At 40.2% G+C, this 15199-nt stretch overlaps 1 protein-coding gene across 2 annotated transcripts in view; it reads right to left on the bottom strand.

The window, feature by feature from the left end:
- Positions 1–446: 446 nt before the first annotated feature.
- SYT10 (synaptotagmin 10) overlaps positions 447–15199 on the bottom strand; it is a 58110-nt gene continuing 43357 nt past the window's right edge. Inside the window, exons 5-8 of one of the 2 annotated variants that reach the window (XM_074939770.1) lie at positions 14469–14640; positions 12350–12479; positions 9720–9859; positions 447–513 (exon numbers count right to left, since the gene is read on the bottom strand). In XM_074939770.1, coding sequence (XP_074795871.1) covers positions 9788–9859; positions 12350–12479; positions 14469–14640 — 374 coding nt within the window. In that variant the 3' untranslated portion in view covers positions 447–513; positions 9720–9787. Of the gene's footprint in view, positions 514–9719; positions 9860–10153; positions 10407–12349; positions 12480–14468; positions 14641–15199 lie in introns of those variants that run through there. The other variant, XM_074939780.1, reaches the window with a different exon arrangement.

Here is a 15199-nt window from a genome sequence, read left to right on the forward strand (position 1 = left end):
CCCTGGTTCTGTGGCCTCCGGAACTTGGAGCAAGTGCAAAAACCCTGGGCTAGGGGAGGCATTCACTCCCTCCAATCCCCAGTTGGCACCACTGCCCTCTGCCAGGTGAGAGTAGCCAGAGTGCAGTCGTGCACCAGCCAAGGCCACTTTCACCCTAACATGGAGCACAAAGGTCTACCAGTGTAGATTCAATTTCAGGACTGGGGCTTAAACACAGTGAAGCAGTACATTTCATATTCAGCAGTCCGTTTATACCCTGATAATAAATGTGTACTGATTTGGGGGAACCTGACAGATGAGAAGGTTAAAAGGTTCAACAAATTAGTCAAGCCCCTGTGCTAAGGGAATAATTCAAGTCATTAGACTCTCTTATCCTCTCTAAAGCTGAAAAGGAACAAAAAAATAACATACCATAAAGTGCTCTTTGGAGGTTCATTCTAATCTCCTTCCTCATTTTCTGTGATAATCAAGGCTCCCTTCGGATAAAGAAGTCCACTCACACACACTCATGTGCTAAATACAATAAAATAATTAGGTTTGGCAATTCTAGATCCCCTTTCATCCAAAGGTCCTCAGATCTCTCCACAAACATTAATTAATTAAACCTCACAAAAATCCTGCAAAGTAATGACTCTATTAGAATCACTTCAACCTCTGCAGAAACACAGTCACCTCTGGGGTGAAACACTCACTGGTTAGCAGCAAACACCACCACTTTGCAACTGCTTAGGACAAGAGAAGAACTCAGAATCCAATTGAACCTGCATATGTAACTTTAGATAGGAAAAACAAAATCAGTTGGAGTTTGGACTGGACACTAATCCCACTACCTCTATTCATACAGAAAGAGCTGTTGGATATTAAATGAGAAATACACTGTAATCAGGATTTCAGTTTTGCGAGTCCTCCTCAATAGGTGCAGGATGGCTACACCAATTATCTTCCTTCTTCAGGAAGCTGCCACAGAAAACTATTGACCCTGCTCCAGTGAATCATGGTCATCAGAGGTTCAGTAAGCAGCATTACTCCCATCTTCTTCCCTTCCAGCAGGCAGCAGGAGAGGGAAACACACTATCCCTGTGCTGCTACTTGCTGCTAGATTGAGTGGCATGGTGACCCCTACATTGTCCTGTGGCATTAGTCTAACTATGGTTCAGACTGAAGAATGGTATCTTCTGAATCACATTAGCACTTACAATAAGTGCTTCCTAGTGGGTCTTCCATCCAAATACGCACCTGGTCTGTAGGGATTGGAAAATGTGCTGGGCTCATAGCACAGAAGGCTGGTCTGTTCTAATCTGTGCCAGCTGCCAATGCCATTAAAAACCATTACAGCGGCAGGGGATCAGTGGGTCATGAGGAAGCTCTGGCTATGTCCCTTTTGCCCGAAGTATGCTGCAGGGGGGAGGGTAGGCATCATTATGACACCACGTTAACACCTTAGAATCCTCTTTGCAGGGGAGCTAGAACTGCTGGGTTTAGGGACACTGCTCTAGGAATAGGCAAAGTGCCTGCAGTATGGCTCAGGCCAACTGGCACAAACACAAGGCCATGGAGAATCAGACCCAAAATATTCACTTTTTTTATGGAAGTGGAGCTTGCTGCATATACATTTTGTGACTCAGTCCATACAATGTCACTTTACCCCTGCCTTTAATTTTGTCACTCTTTTTTTTTTTGACAAGCTTTTATAAAAATCAAGCGCTCTTCAGAGGCTCAATTGGCTCTTCTCCCCACTCACCATGAGTTAGTGACTCGGATGCTAAAAAAGGGAGCTAAATGTCTTGTTATGCTGTTAAATCCTCATTTCCCTTTCTCCTTCATTTTCATGCAGCTCTTACTCTGGATTCATTTGTTTAAACAACACAGGCCCCCACGTCCATAATCTTTCTCCCTCTCTCTGCTCCTAAAGGAGCTTGGCTTTCCAGGTGAAGAAAAATATTACTCTTACATTTTAAATAAAATCTCAAATATTTCTCATTTTTATTTTTGGGGGGTAAAATATGTGCATCTACAACAGTGTGTTCAGGTGAAAACTTTTATTGACATTCATTTGGGATTGTCTGCATAATATATAAATGGCAAAGCTACCTGCGAGTGATGCAGCTGTCAGGGTTACAGGACTAACGGCAACTCTGTCCTCTTCCTGTGAGCACCCCCTCAGGCATCAGGCCTCATGACTTTACCTCTCCTGGATGGAATTCCCGAATTCCCCCATTTTTAGACCAGGCCCTGGGCTACAACACCCTGTGTATTGACCATTCTTACCCAGCACATCTAAATGGGTTTAGTTACCTCCGGTTCTTCCCTTTGGGAGTCTGTGACCAGTGATGTACATAATGGCCAAATCACTTCCATAAAACAAATGGATTGTTTATTCTGGCAGAAGGAAGAAAGGATTTAGAGAAAAAGAATTTTAAAATGCCCACAGTTTACATGCATGTCTATTTTACCTAACTGTTTGCCATACCCTGAGGTAATCTAGGCAGGCCTCACTTCTGCAGACCCTTTCAGCGGGTGCCTGCACCTTACTCTGGTTCCCATGAAAAACTCCCCCATCTCCTGAGAAAGGGAGAAAGAGAGAGAGACCCTCACTGCTATAGTCCTTTTGTTTTTGTGTTCCCAGGCGGTGAGCTTTCTGAACAAAACTAGTTTTGCAGGTTGACTGGGGAGGAGGTAAAGTCTTCAAAGATAACAGTTCAGGTATTGTCCCTTAACAACTCTCAAGCATTTGAGGTGTGGTGTATCTTGAGCCATGCAATGTTTTTGGAGGTGCTGTCTATCAGGTAAGACATACAACCAAGGCCCTGAGCACTTACTGTCTTTAAGAACCTTGTAGCACTTTTCACAAGATAGGAGATATTAGTTTCATTTTCCTCTTTGGTATATAAATCCCTCATGTAGTTTCATTTGGATAGATTATTCTCTTGGATTTCCAGCCCTTATTTTCCTGTGTGTTGCTGAACAGCTGCCAACTTCTAACCCAGAAATGAGAGAAGGCATTTCTGTATATAAGAACTGAGTTCATTTCATATAATGCTTTGGGATGAAATGTACTATATTAATGTAAGGTTTCAGAGTAGCAGCCGTGTTAGTCTGTATTCGCAAAAAGAAAAGGAGGACTTGTGGCACCTTAGAGACTAACAAAATTTATTTGAGCATAGTGGGCTACAGATCTGAAACTCATACCTGTAAACAGCCCTTGAGGCAATGATTTGCTCTTCCGTGCCAGAGAGACACCTGTAACAAGGACAAGACTGCCACATAGCAGATTGACAGGTTTCAGAGTAGCAGCCCTGTTAGTCTGTCTTCGCAAAAAGAAAAGAAGTACTTGTGGCACCTTAGAGACTAACCAATTTATTTGAGCATGAGCTTTTGTGAGCTACAGCTCACTTCATTGGATGTAAGGTATCATTTGTCATGACCATGACAAAAGACAGTTCAGCATCTCACTTCATTTCTATACTTGCTGCTTCTGTTTCTCCCTCCCACAACCTTTCTAGGCACCCTCTTTATCACTGCCTCAATAGTGCATTCAGGCCCATCATGAAGAATGAATACACAGCATGAATATCACAAAGATTACCTGCTCTAAAGAAGTGTTTTGTTCCACCAACTTTGCAGTTGTGCGGTTCTTATCACAATCTCATCCTGGTTATTATCCTATGTTTTCAATAGCTCTGTATTCCATCATGTTTGGCAGTTTTACAATTTTCTGGAAGTTGAGTGCTTAGATTTTTGAATGATCCTCATAAGCCATCTGGAAGTGAGTTTGTGAACAAAAGGTCAAAACTGGGTCTCATTTCATATAAGAGGAACGAGGAGCCAAGAACATTTTCTCTCTAAAATATTCAATAATTCTACCCATCGCTGGCTTATTTGACTGACTTTAAATCATCTCTGGTCCAAAAGCTGCCTCACAATCTACTTAGCAATGCACATTTAGGTCATATTTTATGTCAACAGAATTTTCAAGCACATTCATTTGAATGCACACAAAACCCGTACTTTGAGTCAGGGAATCTCTCTTCCTATGTGTTTGTTTAGCACCTAGCACCAATGGAAGCCTATTTCTCATTGGGCTTCTGGATCCTATTGCATCGTAAATGCTAAATAATCATGATTACATATATTGTGTGTGTAAGTACTAGAGTATTTTCAAAAGTAGATTTTTGCATGCTCAGATAAATACTTTCTCAAATTTTGCTGGCATATTTATTGAACTCCTTTGAAAATGTAGCTTTTTAAACACTAAAATAGTCCCGTTACATATGTAATGCTGCTATGGCTTCCCACAGGGCAAGTTACTTTAGATCAAGCCATGATCTGGGACTTTCAGTGCACTGTAGCAGCATCTACATAGGATATTACTCCATGGCAAACTGTAGAGTAACACCCTGGTTTGCCGGGAAGTACCTTGCCAGGTAGATAAGCCCCTAGTGAGTGTTAATATAATTTCTTAAATTCTCCAACATTATGCTTTTAAAAAATGATTTAAAGTGTTTATGTGCAAAGTATAAATCTACCAATGAAACTTATGAAGCATCATAGACCGTTTATATCCCAGAAACCATCTAGGTACATATTTTCTTCCTGGGTTAATCATCATCACCCTAGAAACTGATAGTCAAGGCTTCCAAATAGATAAAATAAAAGCCAACAGAAAATAAATGAAAATACAAAAGTAAGAGTAAAGGATGACTAGGTAAGGATTCCCTGGAAACTGAACAAATTGCTAAGCCTTATGGGCAGACGTGGTTAGAAATTAGTTTTTTCCTGAGAAAAACTTTGATGAAAATTAAAATTGCTTATTTTCATTGAAATGTTATTTCTGAATTTTTTGGTTTTAAACTGAATAATTTGTGGTTTTGATCACTGAAAACCAAAAGTATTTCAAGTTTTTGGATGTTTTGTTTTTTGATGAAAACCAGATAAGAATATAAAAATGGCCATAGTGAGTCAGACCAATGGTCCATCTAGCCCAGCATCATGTCTTGTGACAATGGCTGGTGCCAGATTCTTCAGAGGGAATGAACAAAACAGGGCAATTCATTGAGTGATGCACCTCCTGTTGCCAGTCCTAGCTTCTAGCAGTCTGGGGCATCCAGAGCATAATTTTCAACAAACATGGAAATTTTTGAGAAAAAAAAATCCATTTAGTCAAAGAAGCCATTTTGATGGAAAATGTGTAACCTGATGTATTTATGGGTTACTGCAGTCCCTGCCCTGCCACTCAATCTAGCAACAGCTAGCAGCACAGAGATAGTGTATTTCCCCCTCCGGCTGCCTGCTGGAAGGGAAGGAAGTGGGAGTAATGCTGCTTCCTGAACCTCTGATGATCATGATACACTGGAGAAAGGTCAGAGGCTTTCTATGGCAGCTTCCTGAAGAAGGAAAATAATGGGTGTAGCCATCCTGCACCTATTGAGGAGGACTGAGAAGGGCTTTCATAGATTCTAAGGCCAGAAATCCTCTTGAGGCAGTACAGGGGAAAGTCAGTGTCAGATCACTGCTGCTTGAATACAAACCTGGTAGAGAAAAGGTTGTAGGAAAAAAGCGGTGAGGCGTTGGGAAGATGGAGGGGGAAGAGACAAGTCAGTGGAGTTTGGCAGAACTACAGTCCAGATTAAAGAGGGTGATGTGTAAACTGCATCAGCCCAGCTTCAGTGGCTATTTGTGAACATCTGCTTCTGTTCGTTTGCAGTCCCACTAGAAACCCAAACCTACCCTGGTTTTCAAGTTCCACTCAAACTTTTTGCATAGACCTACAGACAGCTTCATTGTAGTTCAAACTGTGTTTTATGGGTTTTTTTTTTAACTCATTAGTATGGTGGGGAAACACTTCATTATTTACTCAAGAGACCAGAGTGGCTCATAGGAGAAATTTGCATTTGGGCTTTTCCATTTTATAGTGTATTATTGTAAGTATATATAAGAGCTGAACAATTTTTTTGGAGCCACTTAATCCATCATGTAAATACAGTACATATGGGTGGAGTTTGCTGCTCTGAAAGCATTAGAAATTCTGTAGTACAAAAAATTTCTTATGAAAAATAATTACTGTGCCCAGCCAATTCAAGGTAAATTCAGGCTTTTAGAAATGTGAGTTTTTCAAATTGCCAGATGTTATTGGAATATATTTTACACAAACCATTTGCTAAATTTGATTGTGTTTAAATCAAAATAATATTTATGACATTTCAAATATGCAAATATAGGTAATCAAAACATTTCTTCAATTTTTTTGCACCTTGTCTACAAATTAAGCACAATTATGTTTCTTAAAAGCTGGAAGGAAAAGTTATTTATCCATTCACTGAGACTTTCTTTGCTAAATTTTCACTCTAAATGAACTTTTATGACAAAGGTGTACACTTAACATGGTGGTCTTCAGAAAAAATGGTATCATCTAAGGCTCCAAATCCTGCAAGAAGCTACACACGTGCATAACTTGTGAGAAATCCCCTTGAAAGGAATGGAATTGCTCACATGGTAAATGAAGCACAGACTTAACTTTGCAGGATCAATACTCAAAGGATCAATGAAAAAATAAACGATTTTACATTACTTAAATACATCACTGATAAGGGCACAATAAGAAAAACAGTCTATAATCTACAGCTAGACTTTTTTTGAAAGTCGGATGCCTAAATTTAAGTATTTCAACTCATATGAGTAGGCACCTAATTAAGCAGCCTGGTTTTTCAGAGGGGCAGAGCACCCACAAATCAAGTTTGGAAACACAAGCCATTATTAATAATTTTATGAACAAAAAAAAAGAGCACAAACTGGATTATTATTCCTTTGGTTCTGGATAATAATTTAAATCCAAGAAAGAGATCATTTAAATATCTTGCCACTTATAATAAAACATACATGATATTAATAGAAAATGATGAAACAGTTATAAACAAGATATTGTTCATTAGTGAACACTAATGCTACATTTGATTGTGAACTTGTTAGCTTTTTTTGGATATTAGATGCAAAAAAGTGCAAAGAATATGCAGTCAACTGTTACAGTACCACATTACAAAATAGTAACTTTTGGGGCACAAAACCCCATTTCCTATAATACTTTATATTAAGATAAATGTATACTCAAAATAGTTTTTGAATCTCGAGATATATAAGTATGTCTCTATATCAGCCTTGCAAAACTATCACGAAAATTTACCAGCCCAGGCACAAAATCTCATGATGATGATGGTGATGAAAACCAAATTACAGTTTACTCTCCTATATAAAAAATTGACATGCCCAAGGCAAGTGGATGAGTAAAACTTTGCAAGGCTGTATGTATATATATATATATTTATTAAAATATAATCTTGAGGGTTAAAATACCATGGGACAAGAGGACCAAATCTCTAGAAGGAAACAGTTTCTATAGGATTCAGCAAAGGTGGCTTGCAACGAATTTTTTCAACAGTTGGTCCCTTTTTTTGTTTTTGTTTACAGTAATATATAAAGAAGGCCTATGTGTTTGTGTATGTAATTATTTTATGCTTGGTTTTACTAGAACATCAAGACTAGCTTTTTGTGGTTTTTCTGGAGGAAATAATAGACATCTCAGAGCATGTTTACTGGGAGCTATCACACCTTAATTAAAAAACTCGAGGTGATGGATTTTTATAAATATATTATTTACCCAAAGTGTTAGTCACTGAAATAAATACGCATTGACAGAGCCAACCAAACCCAAAAGATTTTTTTAAGTCTGAGTAAAAGTCCCCTCCTCTCAGTTTTCATTCTCTTGACTTCTGTCATATCAGAATTTGGTAGCTCTCCCAACATTACAGAAAAAAGAAAAAAGAAAAGGAGTACTTGTGGCACCTTAGAGACTAACCAGTTTATTTGAGCATGAGCTTTCGTGAGCTACAGCTCACTTCATCGGATGCATAGCATATTGTGGAAACTGCAGAAGACATTATATACACACAGAGACCATGAAACAAAACTTCCTCCCACCCCACTGTCCTGCTCGTAACAGCTTATCTAAAGTGATCATCAAGGAGGGCCATTTCCAGCACAAATCCAGGTTTTCTCACCCTTCCCCCCCCCCACAGACACACATACAAACTCACTCTCCTGCTGGTAATAGCCCATCCCTCTTTGAAACCTCTCTTTATAATGCGCATGATAATCAAGGTGGGTCATTTCCAGCACTAATCCAGGTTTTCTCACCACCCCCCCCCCACACACACCCCCCTCCAAAAACCACACACACAAACTCACTCTCCTGCTGGCAATAGCTCATCTTACAATGTGCACAGCAATAATCCAAGTTTAACCAGAACGTCTTGGGGGGGGGTTTGTAGGAAAAAAACAAGGGGAGATCGGCTACCTTGCATAATGACTTAGCCACTCCCAGTCTCTATTCAAGCCCAAATTAATAGTATCCAATTTGCTCATGCTCAAATAAACTGGTTAGTCTCTAAGGTGCCACAAGTACTCCTTTTCTTTTTTCTTTTTACGAATACAGACTAACACGGCTGTTACTCTGAAACCAACATTACAGAGTTTTTCTGCATAAACAGGACATACATTTCTAATTTTAAGCTGTTTTGGGATTTGTTTTTAAACTGAAAACTTTCTGGCTTTCTTTATATGTCAAAAAGAAACAAGCAAACAAACAAACAGAAAAAAGGGAACAACTCTAATTAATTTTCCTATTGTAGCTCATCTTTAAAAGTCCAGGGCCCAGTCCTGCAGCCTTTTCTCTGTCCTTACTCAGTACAGATTCTCTCACTGAGCTAAACTGGAGTTTTACTGAGACTTGGATCAATACTGCAAAGTAACGTGCTAGTATTTATTCAATTTTTTAACCAACTAGCTTTAACTGATGCTCAGTTTGTATTTTTTTTCCTTGAATATTCTTGAGTTTACTAGCAGGAATGTTCTATGAGTTAGTAACATTTAAGTTTCTACCTCACTATATTGACAGAAGGCAAATTTCAAATTCATAATCACAAGTATTTTCACTGGACGCCTGATTCTAAGAAAAACACTTATCCAGTCCTATTGAATTCATAGGAACAGAACAGAACCAATCCCATGCGAACAAGGCATCCAGTGAAAATAGCTTGGATATCAAATACCACATAGTTGTCTCCATAATGTCAGTAGGATTGTTGTAAGGGTTCAACTGCATGCATTCATTTGCAGGATATGGTCCATAGGACCTGAACTAAAACCAAATGAATTCAATAGGATCCTTTCCATTGACTTCAGTGGGTTCTGGTGCGGGCCCACGGTGAGCAAAGTAACATTCAAGACAATCATAGAGAAACTGGACAATATGTTGTTAGAATTGTCTTTTCCTAGTACATCAAAATCTGTAAACGTTTTCTTTAATAGTCATATACGGTTTAGTGCAAAATTTATAATTTAGATGCAAGTTACAAAGTAAGTGCGGTATATGACAATTTTGCTACTTTAAAAGGAATAGCATCATAAACTCCATTTATTTTCAAGTGCTAGTATATATGTATTTGTTTTTTTCTGATTTCCTTACATCTGCAAAGAAACAGGTTGTATCAAAACAATACTTTATGACAGAGAGAAAAATGAATATCTTTGCATAAGGAAGGAGTATTTTGGCTCAAGTGAAATTCATTCTTAAGAAATTATTAGAAACTCTAATATAAGATTTAGAACAGGAAGAAAATCTATTTTAATACAAAAATATGGATACAGTTCATCTGAGGAAGCCAAACCTTTTGTTAATGTAGGTGTGATGGACATGGAGCTTGGACACTGGATGTGATGAATCCGTTCTCGTGCCCTAGGGTGTAGGTGGTGGTTTTGGTGATGAACAAGACCCCTGGCTATCAAAACTGGTTGCCTGGCCAGGTAACTGAAAGAAAAGTTTTAGTTTTACAATCATCATCAGGTCTCTCCACTCATCATGGTTATTTCTGAGGATGAGAGAGTCATAAGGACCCTCTCCAAAAGAAGGAGCTGAATTGTACCTCCAAATGAAAAAGACATTTTTAGAAAATGAAAACTTAATCTGAAGTAATTTTTATGCCTCAGGACACCCCTCCTGGAGAATTAACCATGGTAAGGAAACTTTTTTGGGGGGACCTCATAAGGACCCTCCCTGAATCATTCCATTTGGGTGTGGTTTGCTTCACCATCTACTGAGTTCTGTCTCCAAACCGTGCATATATGCTGGAGAATCCAGGAGGAGGCCAGGAACCTCTGTGCAGTGCCCTCTGAACTGTTCTGGCTCCAGCTTCCTCTCTCACACACATTCCCTGAGAGTGTAGCTCCAGCAGACACTCCCCAGCTGCCACCGCCCTGGACGCTTCTTTAAGGGTGGTTCCCCACAGTAGAGGGAGCCATGAAATAGTCAGTGCTGCCTCAGGTTGTATCAGCTCTCAACTGGGTTATCTGCAAGGCTTGATTGAAGAGAAGGGGTGAACAACATTTGTCCCCCTGACCCTAATCCTAGCCTGCTCCCTAATGAACCCAGTCTGCACCCTCCCAGCCCGAAAGCCATGACTCCAATGGGTGTTATGGATCTGGCAGGATGTTGTCCTAAGACACTGAAGGGGATCTTCTCAAAGTTCACAGTTACGCACAGAATTTTCCCTGCCTTAGGAGTAGAGGGTTCAAATAAGAGACTGTTTTAGCATTGCTGTATGTGGTGTGACAAAGCTCTGTCCTTGCCTCTATGGGTCCCACGTTTCCTGGCAGATTTCGCTAGCCTCAGAGGCTCACTGTGACCCTCCACGTAACCCTTCTTTCTCTAGAGACAAGGGTCACAGTCTACTGAGCCATTTTCATCATAAGCCAGCGAGGGAGGTGAGGAGAAGTTATCCTTCCTTGCACAGTCTCTGTTGTCTCCCAGTCTCAGTGATTAATCAGGGGGCAAAGGTGTGGGGGAGCCTGGGCCCACCCTCTACACCAGGTTCCAGCCCAGGGACCCTAATAGTATCAGCTATGGTAGCTGACCTTTTAGAAACATGACATGTACAATTCCCTGGGCTACTTCCCCCACAGCAGCCCTCACTTCCTCAAGCTCCACTTCACCCTTACCTCAGGGCCTCCTTCCTTGTACCAGATATGGTAAGTACTACTCAGTCTCTCCAACAGCACAACTTCCTTCCACAGCTCCTGACATGCACACCCACCTGACTGACTGCGAGGCTTTTAACTAGTTTCAGACTGCCCCTGATTGGCTTCAGGTGTCCCAATCAACCTAGCATTCTCCCTGCCTTCTGGAAAGTTCTTAATTGGCCCCAGGTGTCTTAATTGACCTGGAGCAGCTGCCATTTCACTTATCCTGGTACCAGGGATTTGTTAGCTTGGAGCTAATATATCTATCTCCCACTACTTTTCTATAGCCATCTGGCCTTGCCCCGTCACAGTGGCTACTGATGTATAGCCTCAACTCAGCCTACTTAATGGAGAAATCTAAACTCAATATTTTAGTGACACAACTCTCTTTAATGCTAATGATTTCAGATAAGAAAATGATTGCCCTTGAAATATTTACATTTACCACTCCAAAGTAATTTTTAAAAAAGGAGTTCTTGTGGCACCTTAGAGACTAACAAATTTATCTGAGCATCCGATGAAATGAGCTGTAGCTCACGAAAACTTATGCTCAAATAAATTTGCTAGTCTCTAAGGTGCCACAAGTACTCCTTTTCTTTTTGCGGATACAGACTAACATGGCTGCTACTCTGAAACAAGTAATTTTAAGCAACCCTTGGTAATCTCAAAATAAACACTAGGTAGCTGCTAAAAAGATTTGAAAGAACTTTATATCAAAACCTTGAGAGCAGAGCAAGGCAACTTCTGAAGTGACACTTTCAGATCAAAATTAAAGCCCTAAATCAGAACCTCACTGATTAAAATAACAGCATAAATCAACAAAAGCATTCTTTAGATGTGAACTGAGTCATAGATTTCTTCTGACTGTCCACTATTTAGAGAAAATTCAATCCATAAACGTAAGAAACTTCCTATTCAAGTGTAGTGCAGGAAGGTTTAGGAAGCGAAATCCATCCCTGAAGCCCAGGGTCAATTTCTGACCCCTGGCCTGCCCCAAAGTGGATCTCCATACCAGCCTTTTCAGGGCAGGGCAAGGTGCTTTTCTGCAGTATGTAAGGTATGCACAGGCATCCCCGATTGGCCATTCAACCCTCTCTCCCCCATCACACACAACTCTCATGAAAGATTTAAGTGGTGTGGAGGATCTTCCACAAGCTCCTCACATGGGGAGTGGTACCCACACCTTAGTGATTGTCATGATTCTCAGAGGCTCATGGAAATGAGTTATTAAATGCAGAGAGATGTAGCAACAAGTTGGCTATAGAGATATTCTACTTCTTACCTCTACCAATGGATGCCAATGAGTAATAGGTTTACGGGGGTAAGCCAGCATTTCATTCCAGTGATCTCTTCCAAGTCCTTCAGCATCAAGTCCTGTCCTACACACCCCGATCACCTCATTGTGTCCTACTCTGAGGATTACAGAAGGGCAGAGAAACCTTTTCATAATGCAGATAGATTTATTAACATCTTTGAACCATAATGCAGTTTGATTGGTTTAGCACAAAATGTTTTTGAAGATGCCCAAAGTGTGCACATTATTGTTATTAATCATATTTATTACAGGATGACTGAAAAATCCCAGTCAGGTTTGGGGCACCATTTTGTTAGGAGCTATAAAATCACAGATGAAGAAATTGTCCCTGCCCTGGAAAGCTTACGGTTAGAGCCCTGCAAATCTGTGGATATCCACTTTAAATCCACAGATATCTGCAGATGCGGATAACCACGGACCATGTTCGCATATTGGATGCAGATACAAATTTGGTATCTGTGCAGGGCTCTACTTACAATCCAAAAGAACAGGCAAAGAGTTGGAGACAGGGATAACATACAAATAAATGACCTTGGTTTTGAGTATGCAGTGTTGCGGCTGTGTCGGTCCCAGGATATTAAAGAGACAAGGTGGGTGAGGTAATGTCTTTTATTGGATCAACAACTTCTTGGTGAGAGAGACAAGCTTTTTGAGAGTTTACACAGAGCTCTGCTTCAGGCCTGGGAAACTTACTTATTGTCACAGCTATTTCTGTATTGGAGCAGGTTCTCTTGGGGTATTTGGGTGGCCCATTCCATGAGATGATCTACTTCTCTGGTGGAGTGTCCTTGTTTGATGAAGGTGGTTAAGTGTGTTAAGCTGTGTATCCTGAACTTTCTCCTTAGAGCATACTCTATGGTATCTGAGTACCTGGCTGTAGCTAACAGATTTCTTGGTGTATTTGGGGTGGTTACCGGACCTATGAAGGTAAGCATCGTGATCCATGGATTTCTTGTATATAGTTGTATGTAGGTTTTGAGTGTCACAGGTTAGTTAGTTACATGTTTTGCTGTTGTGTTTTAAATTGTGGGGAGAGGGATGATGATGAGCAGGAATTGGAGGAATGAGGGTCCATCCAGGATCCAAGAGTAACTGCTGATCTTAAGGTATATTTTTCATCTTTAGTCTGTCATAATAATTAGAACCTCAGGTACAGAAACATAAAAGGTAGATCTATCCTTCTTCTCAAGGCATTCAGGGGTGTAACCATGACTGGCAAAAATCTTAACACCAGCTAAATGCTTAATAGTGCTGACTCTAACATTGATCTATTGTGTGACCTCGATCAAGTCACTTTCTCTCTCTTTCTCATTTCTTCCCTCTGCAAACAGACAGGGATACTTATCTTCCCCTATGACAAAGACTTTAATTCTGAATGTCTCTGGAACTCAGGAGTAATAGTAGGTGTGAGTGAAGTAGGCTCTGCCCAAGCACTATTCTGTCAATCCATTTCTAACGTAACTTGCAACCCCCAGGCTATTTTACTCATAGGGATGACGTTGTCCCCTTTATGCTAGGAAACTGTCTGCGAAAGGATGGGAGGGGATGGAGCTCTGCCCATACCAGAACATAAGTGGGCGATGCAGTTGTGGGGTATTTCCCTCCTCTGTATGGAGACAGGAAGTAGGCAGGGCCAGGGTAATTGAGCTGAAGTAATGAGTCCCCTGGTTGAATGATCAACAAGAATTTAACCCAGGGTCTATAGAGCTAAAATTTTTTCTACTGCTTGAGCTAAAGGCATAACTCCATTCGCTGGAAGTTTTACAGACTTACAAACCCTTACACGGGGCGGGGGGAAGAGGGAAATGGAACGGACAAAGACTCACACTGTTAATGTGGGTTACATTTACATGACAATTTCCGTCATGTTTAATTTTCTTCATACCATCATTAATGACACTGATAAACAGAAGTAAACACTGAAAGGTATGGTAGCTTTGAATCCTCCAGCAGAGGATTCAAAAGTGTTATTTTAGTGACAGTGGATTTACTTAAAACACGAGGCAGTTAAAATAATAAATCAATTGCAATAATGAGGAAACCACTTGCTGAAGATTAATATTTTCAGGGAACAAATTGCACTTACCGATCATAGTCCATCACAGCAATGGAGAGGCTGACCTGGTCCACATTCTCTGGAGGGATATCGAAGATGATGGCCTCATTATAAATTGGATTAAGTGTGTTTTTCTTTGTAGTTGTTTTCCGCTTTTTCAGCCTTCGACCCTCACACATCAGTGAGACTTTGACATACGGATCTGAGTAACAGGAAGTCATTTTCACACACTGGTCTCAATGCAGTTGAAATGTAAAGCAAAAGAGCAGCAAATTCTTAGCAAGTGAACATTCATGAAAACCTAAGTTGTATAGGTATTCGTGACATAAGACAACCAGAGCTGTCTCTGCTGCAATTTCAGTTTCCTGTCTACTCAAAAGAATGGTGCAAGCAGATAGAATAGATACACCCACCTCTACCTCACACTCAGCCAGTAGCTCTAATGTTGACCTCTCCACCTTAACCAGTTCTTCTGAAGTTTTCCTGTGATAACCATATTAGTTACAAAATAAAAGGAGGAGATTTTCAAAAGTGCAGAGGGCAGTTAGGTACCTAACTCCAATTGAAAGTGAATGGGAGTTGTGTGCCTTTGAAAATCTCTCCCCATGTTTTTAATGCTTCATTTTCTTTTAATTATCTTCCGCTATTATTTTAGCAGGATAGATTAATCCCCATTGTCCTACCCCTCCAGAAAGCAAAGCAAAACTTAACTAAAAAACAAACAAACAAACCCCAAAACTTTGTAGGTGAAAATCAAAGTA

The sequence above is a fragment of the Natator depressus genome, chromosome 1 (genome assembly GCF_965152275.1).
Source record: "Natator depressus isolate rNatDep1 chromosome 1, rNatDep2.hap1, whole genome shotgun sequence".
Taxonomy (NCBI): domain Eukaryota; kingdom Metazoa; phylum Chordata; order Testudines; family Cheloniidae; genus Natator; species Natator depressus.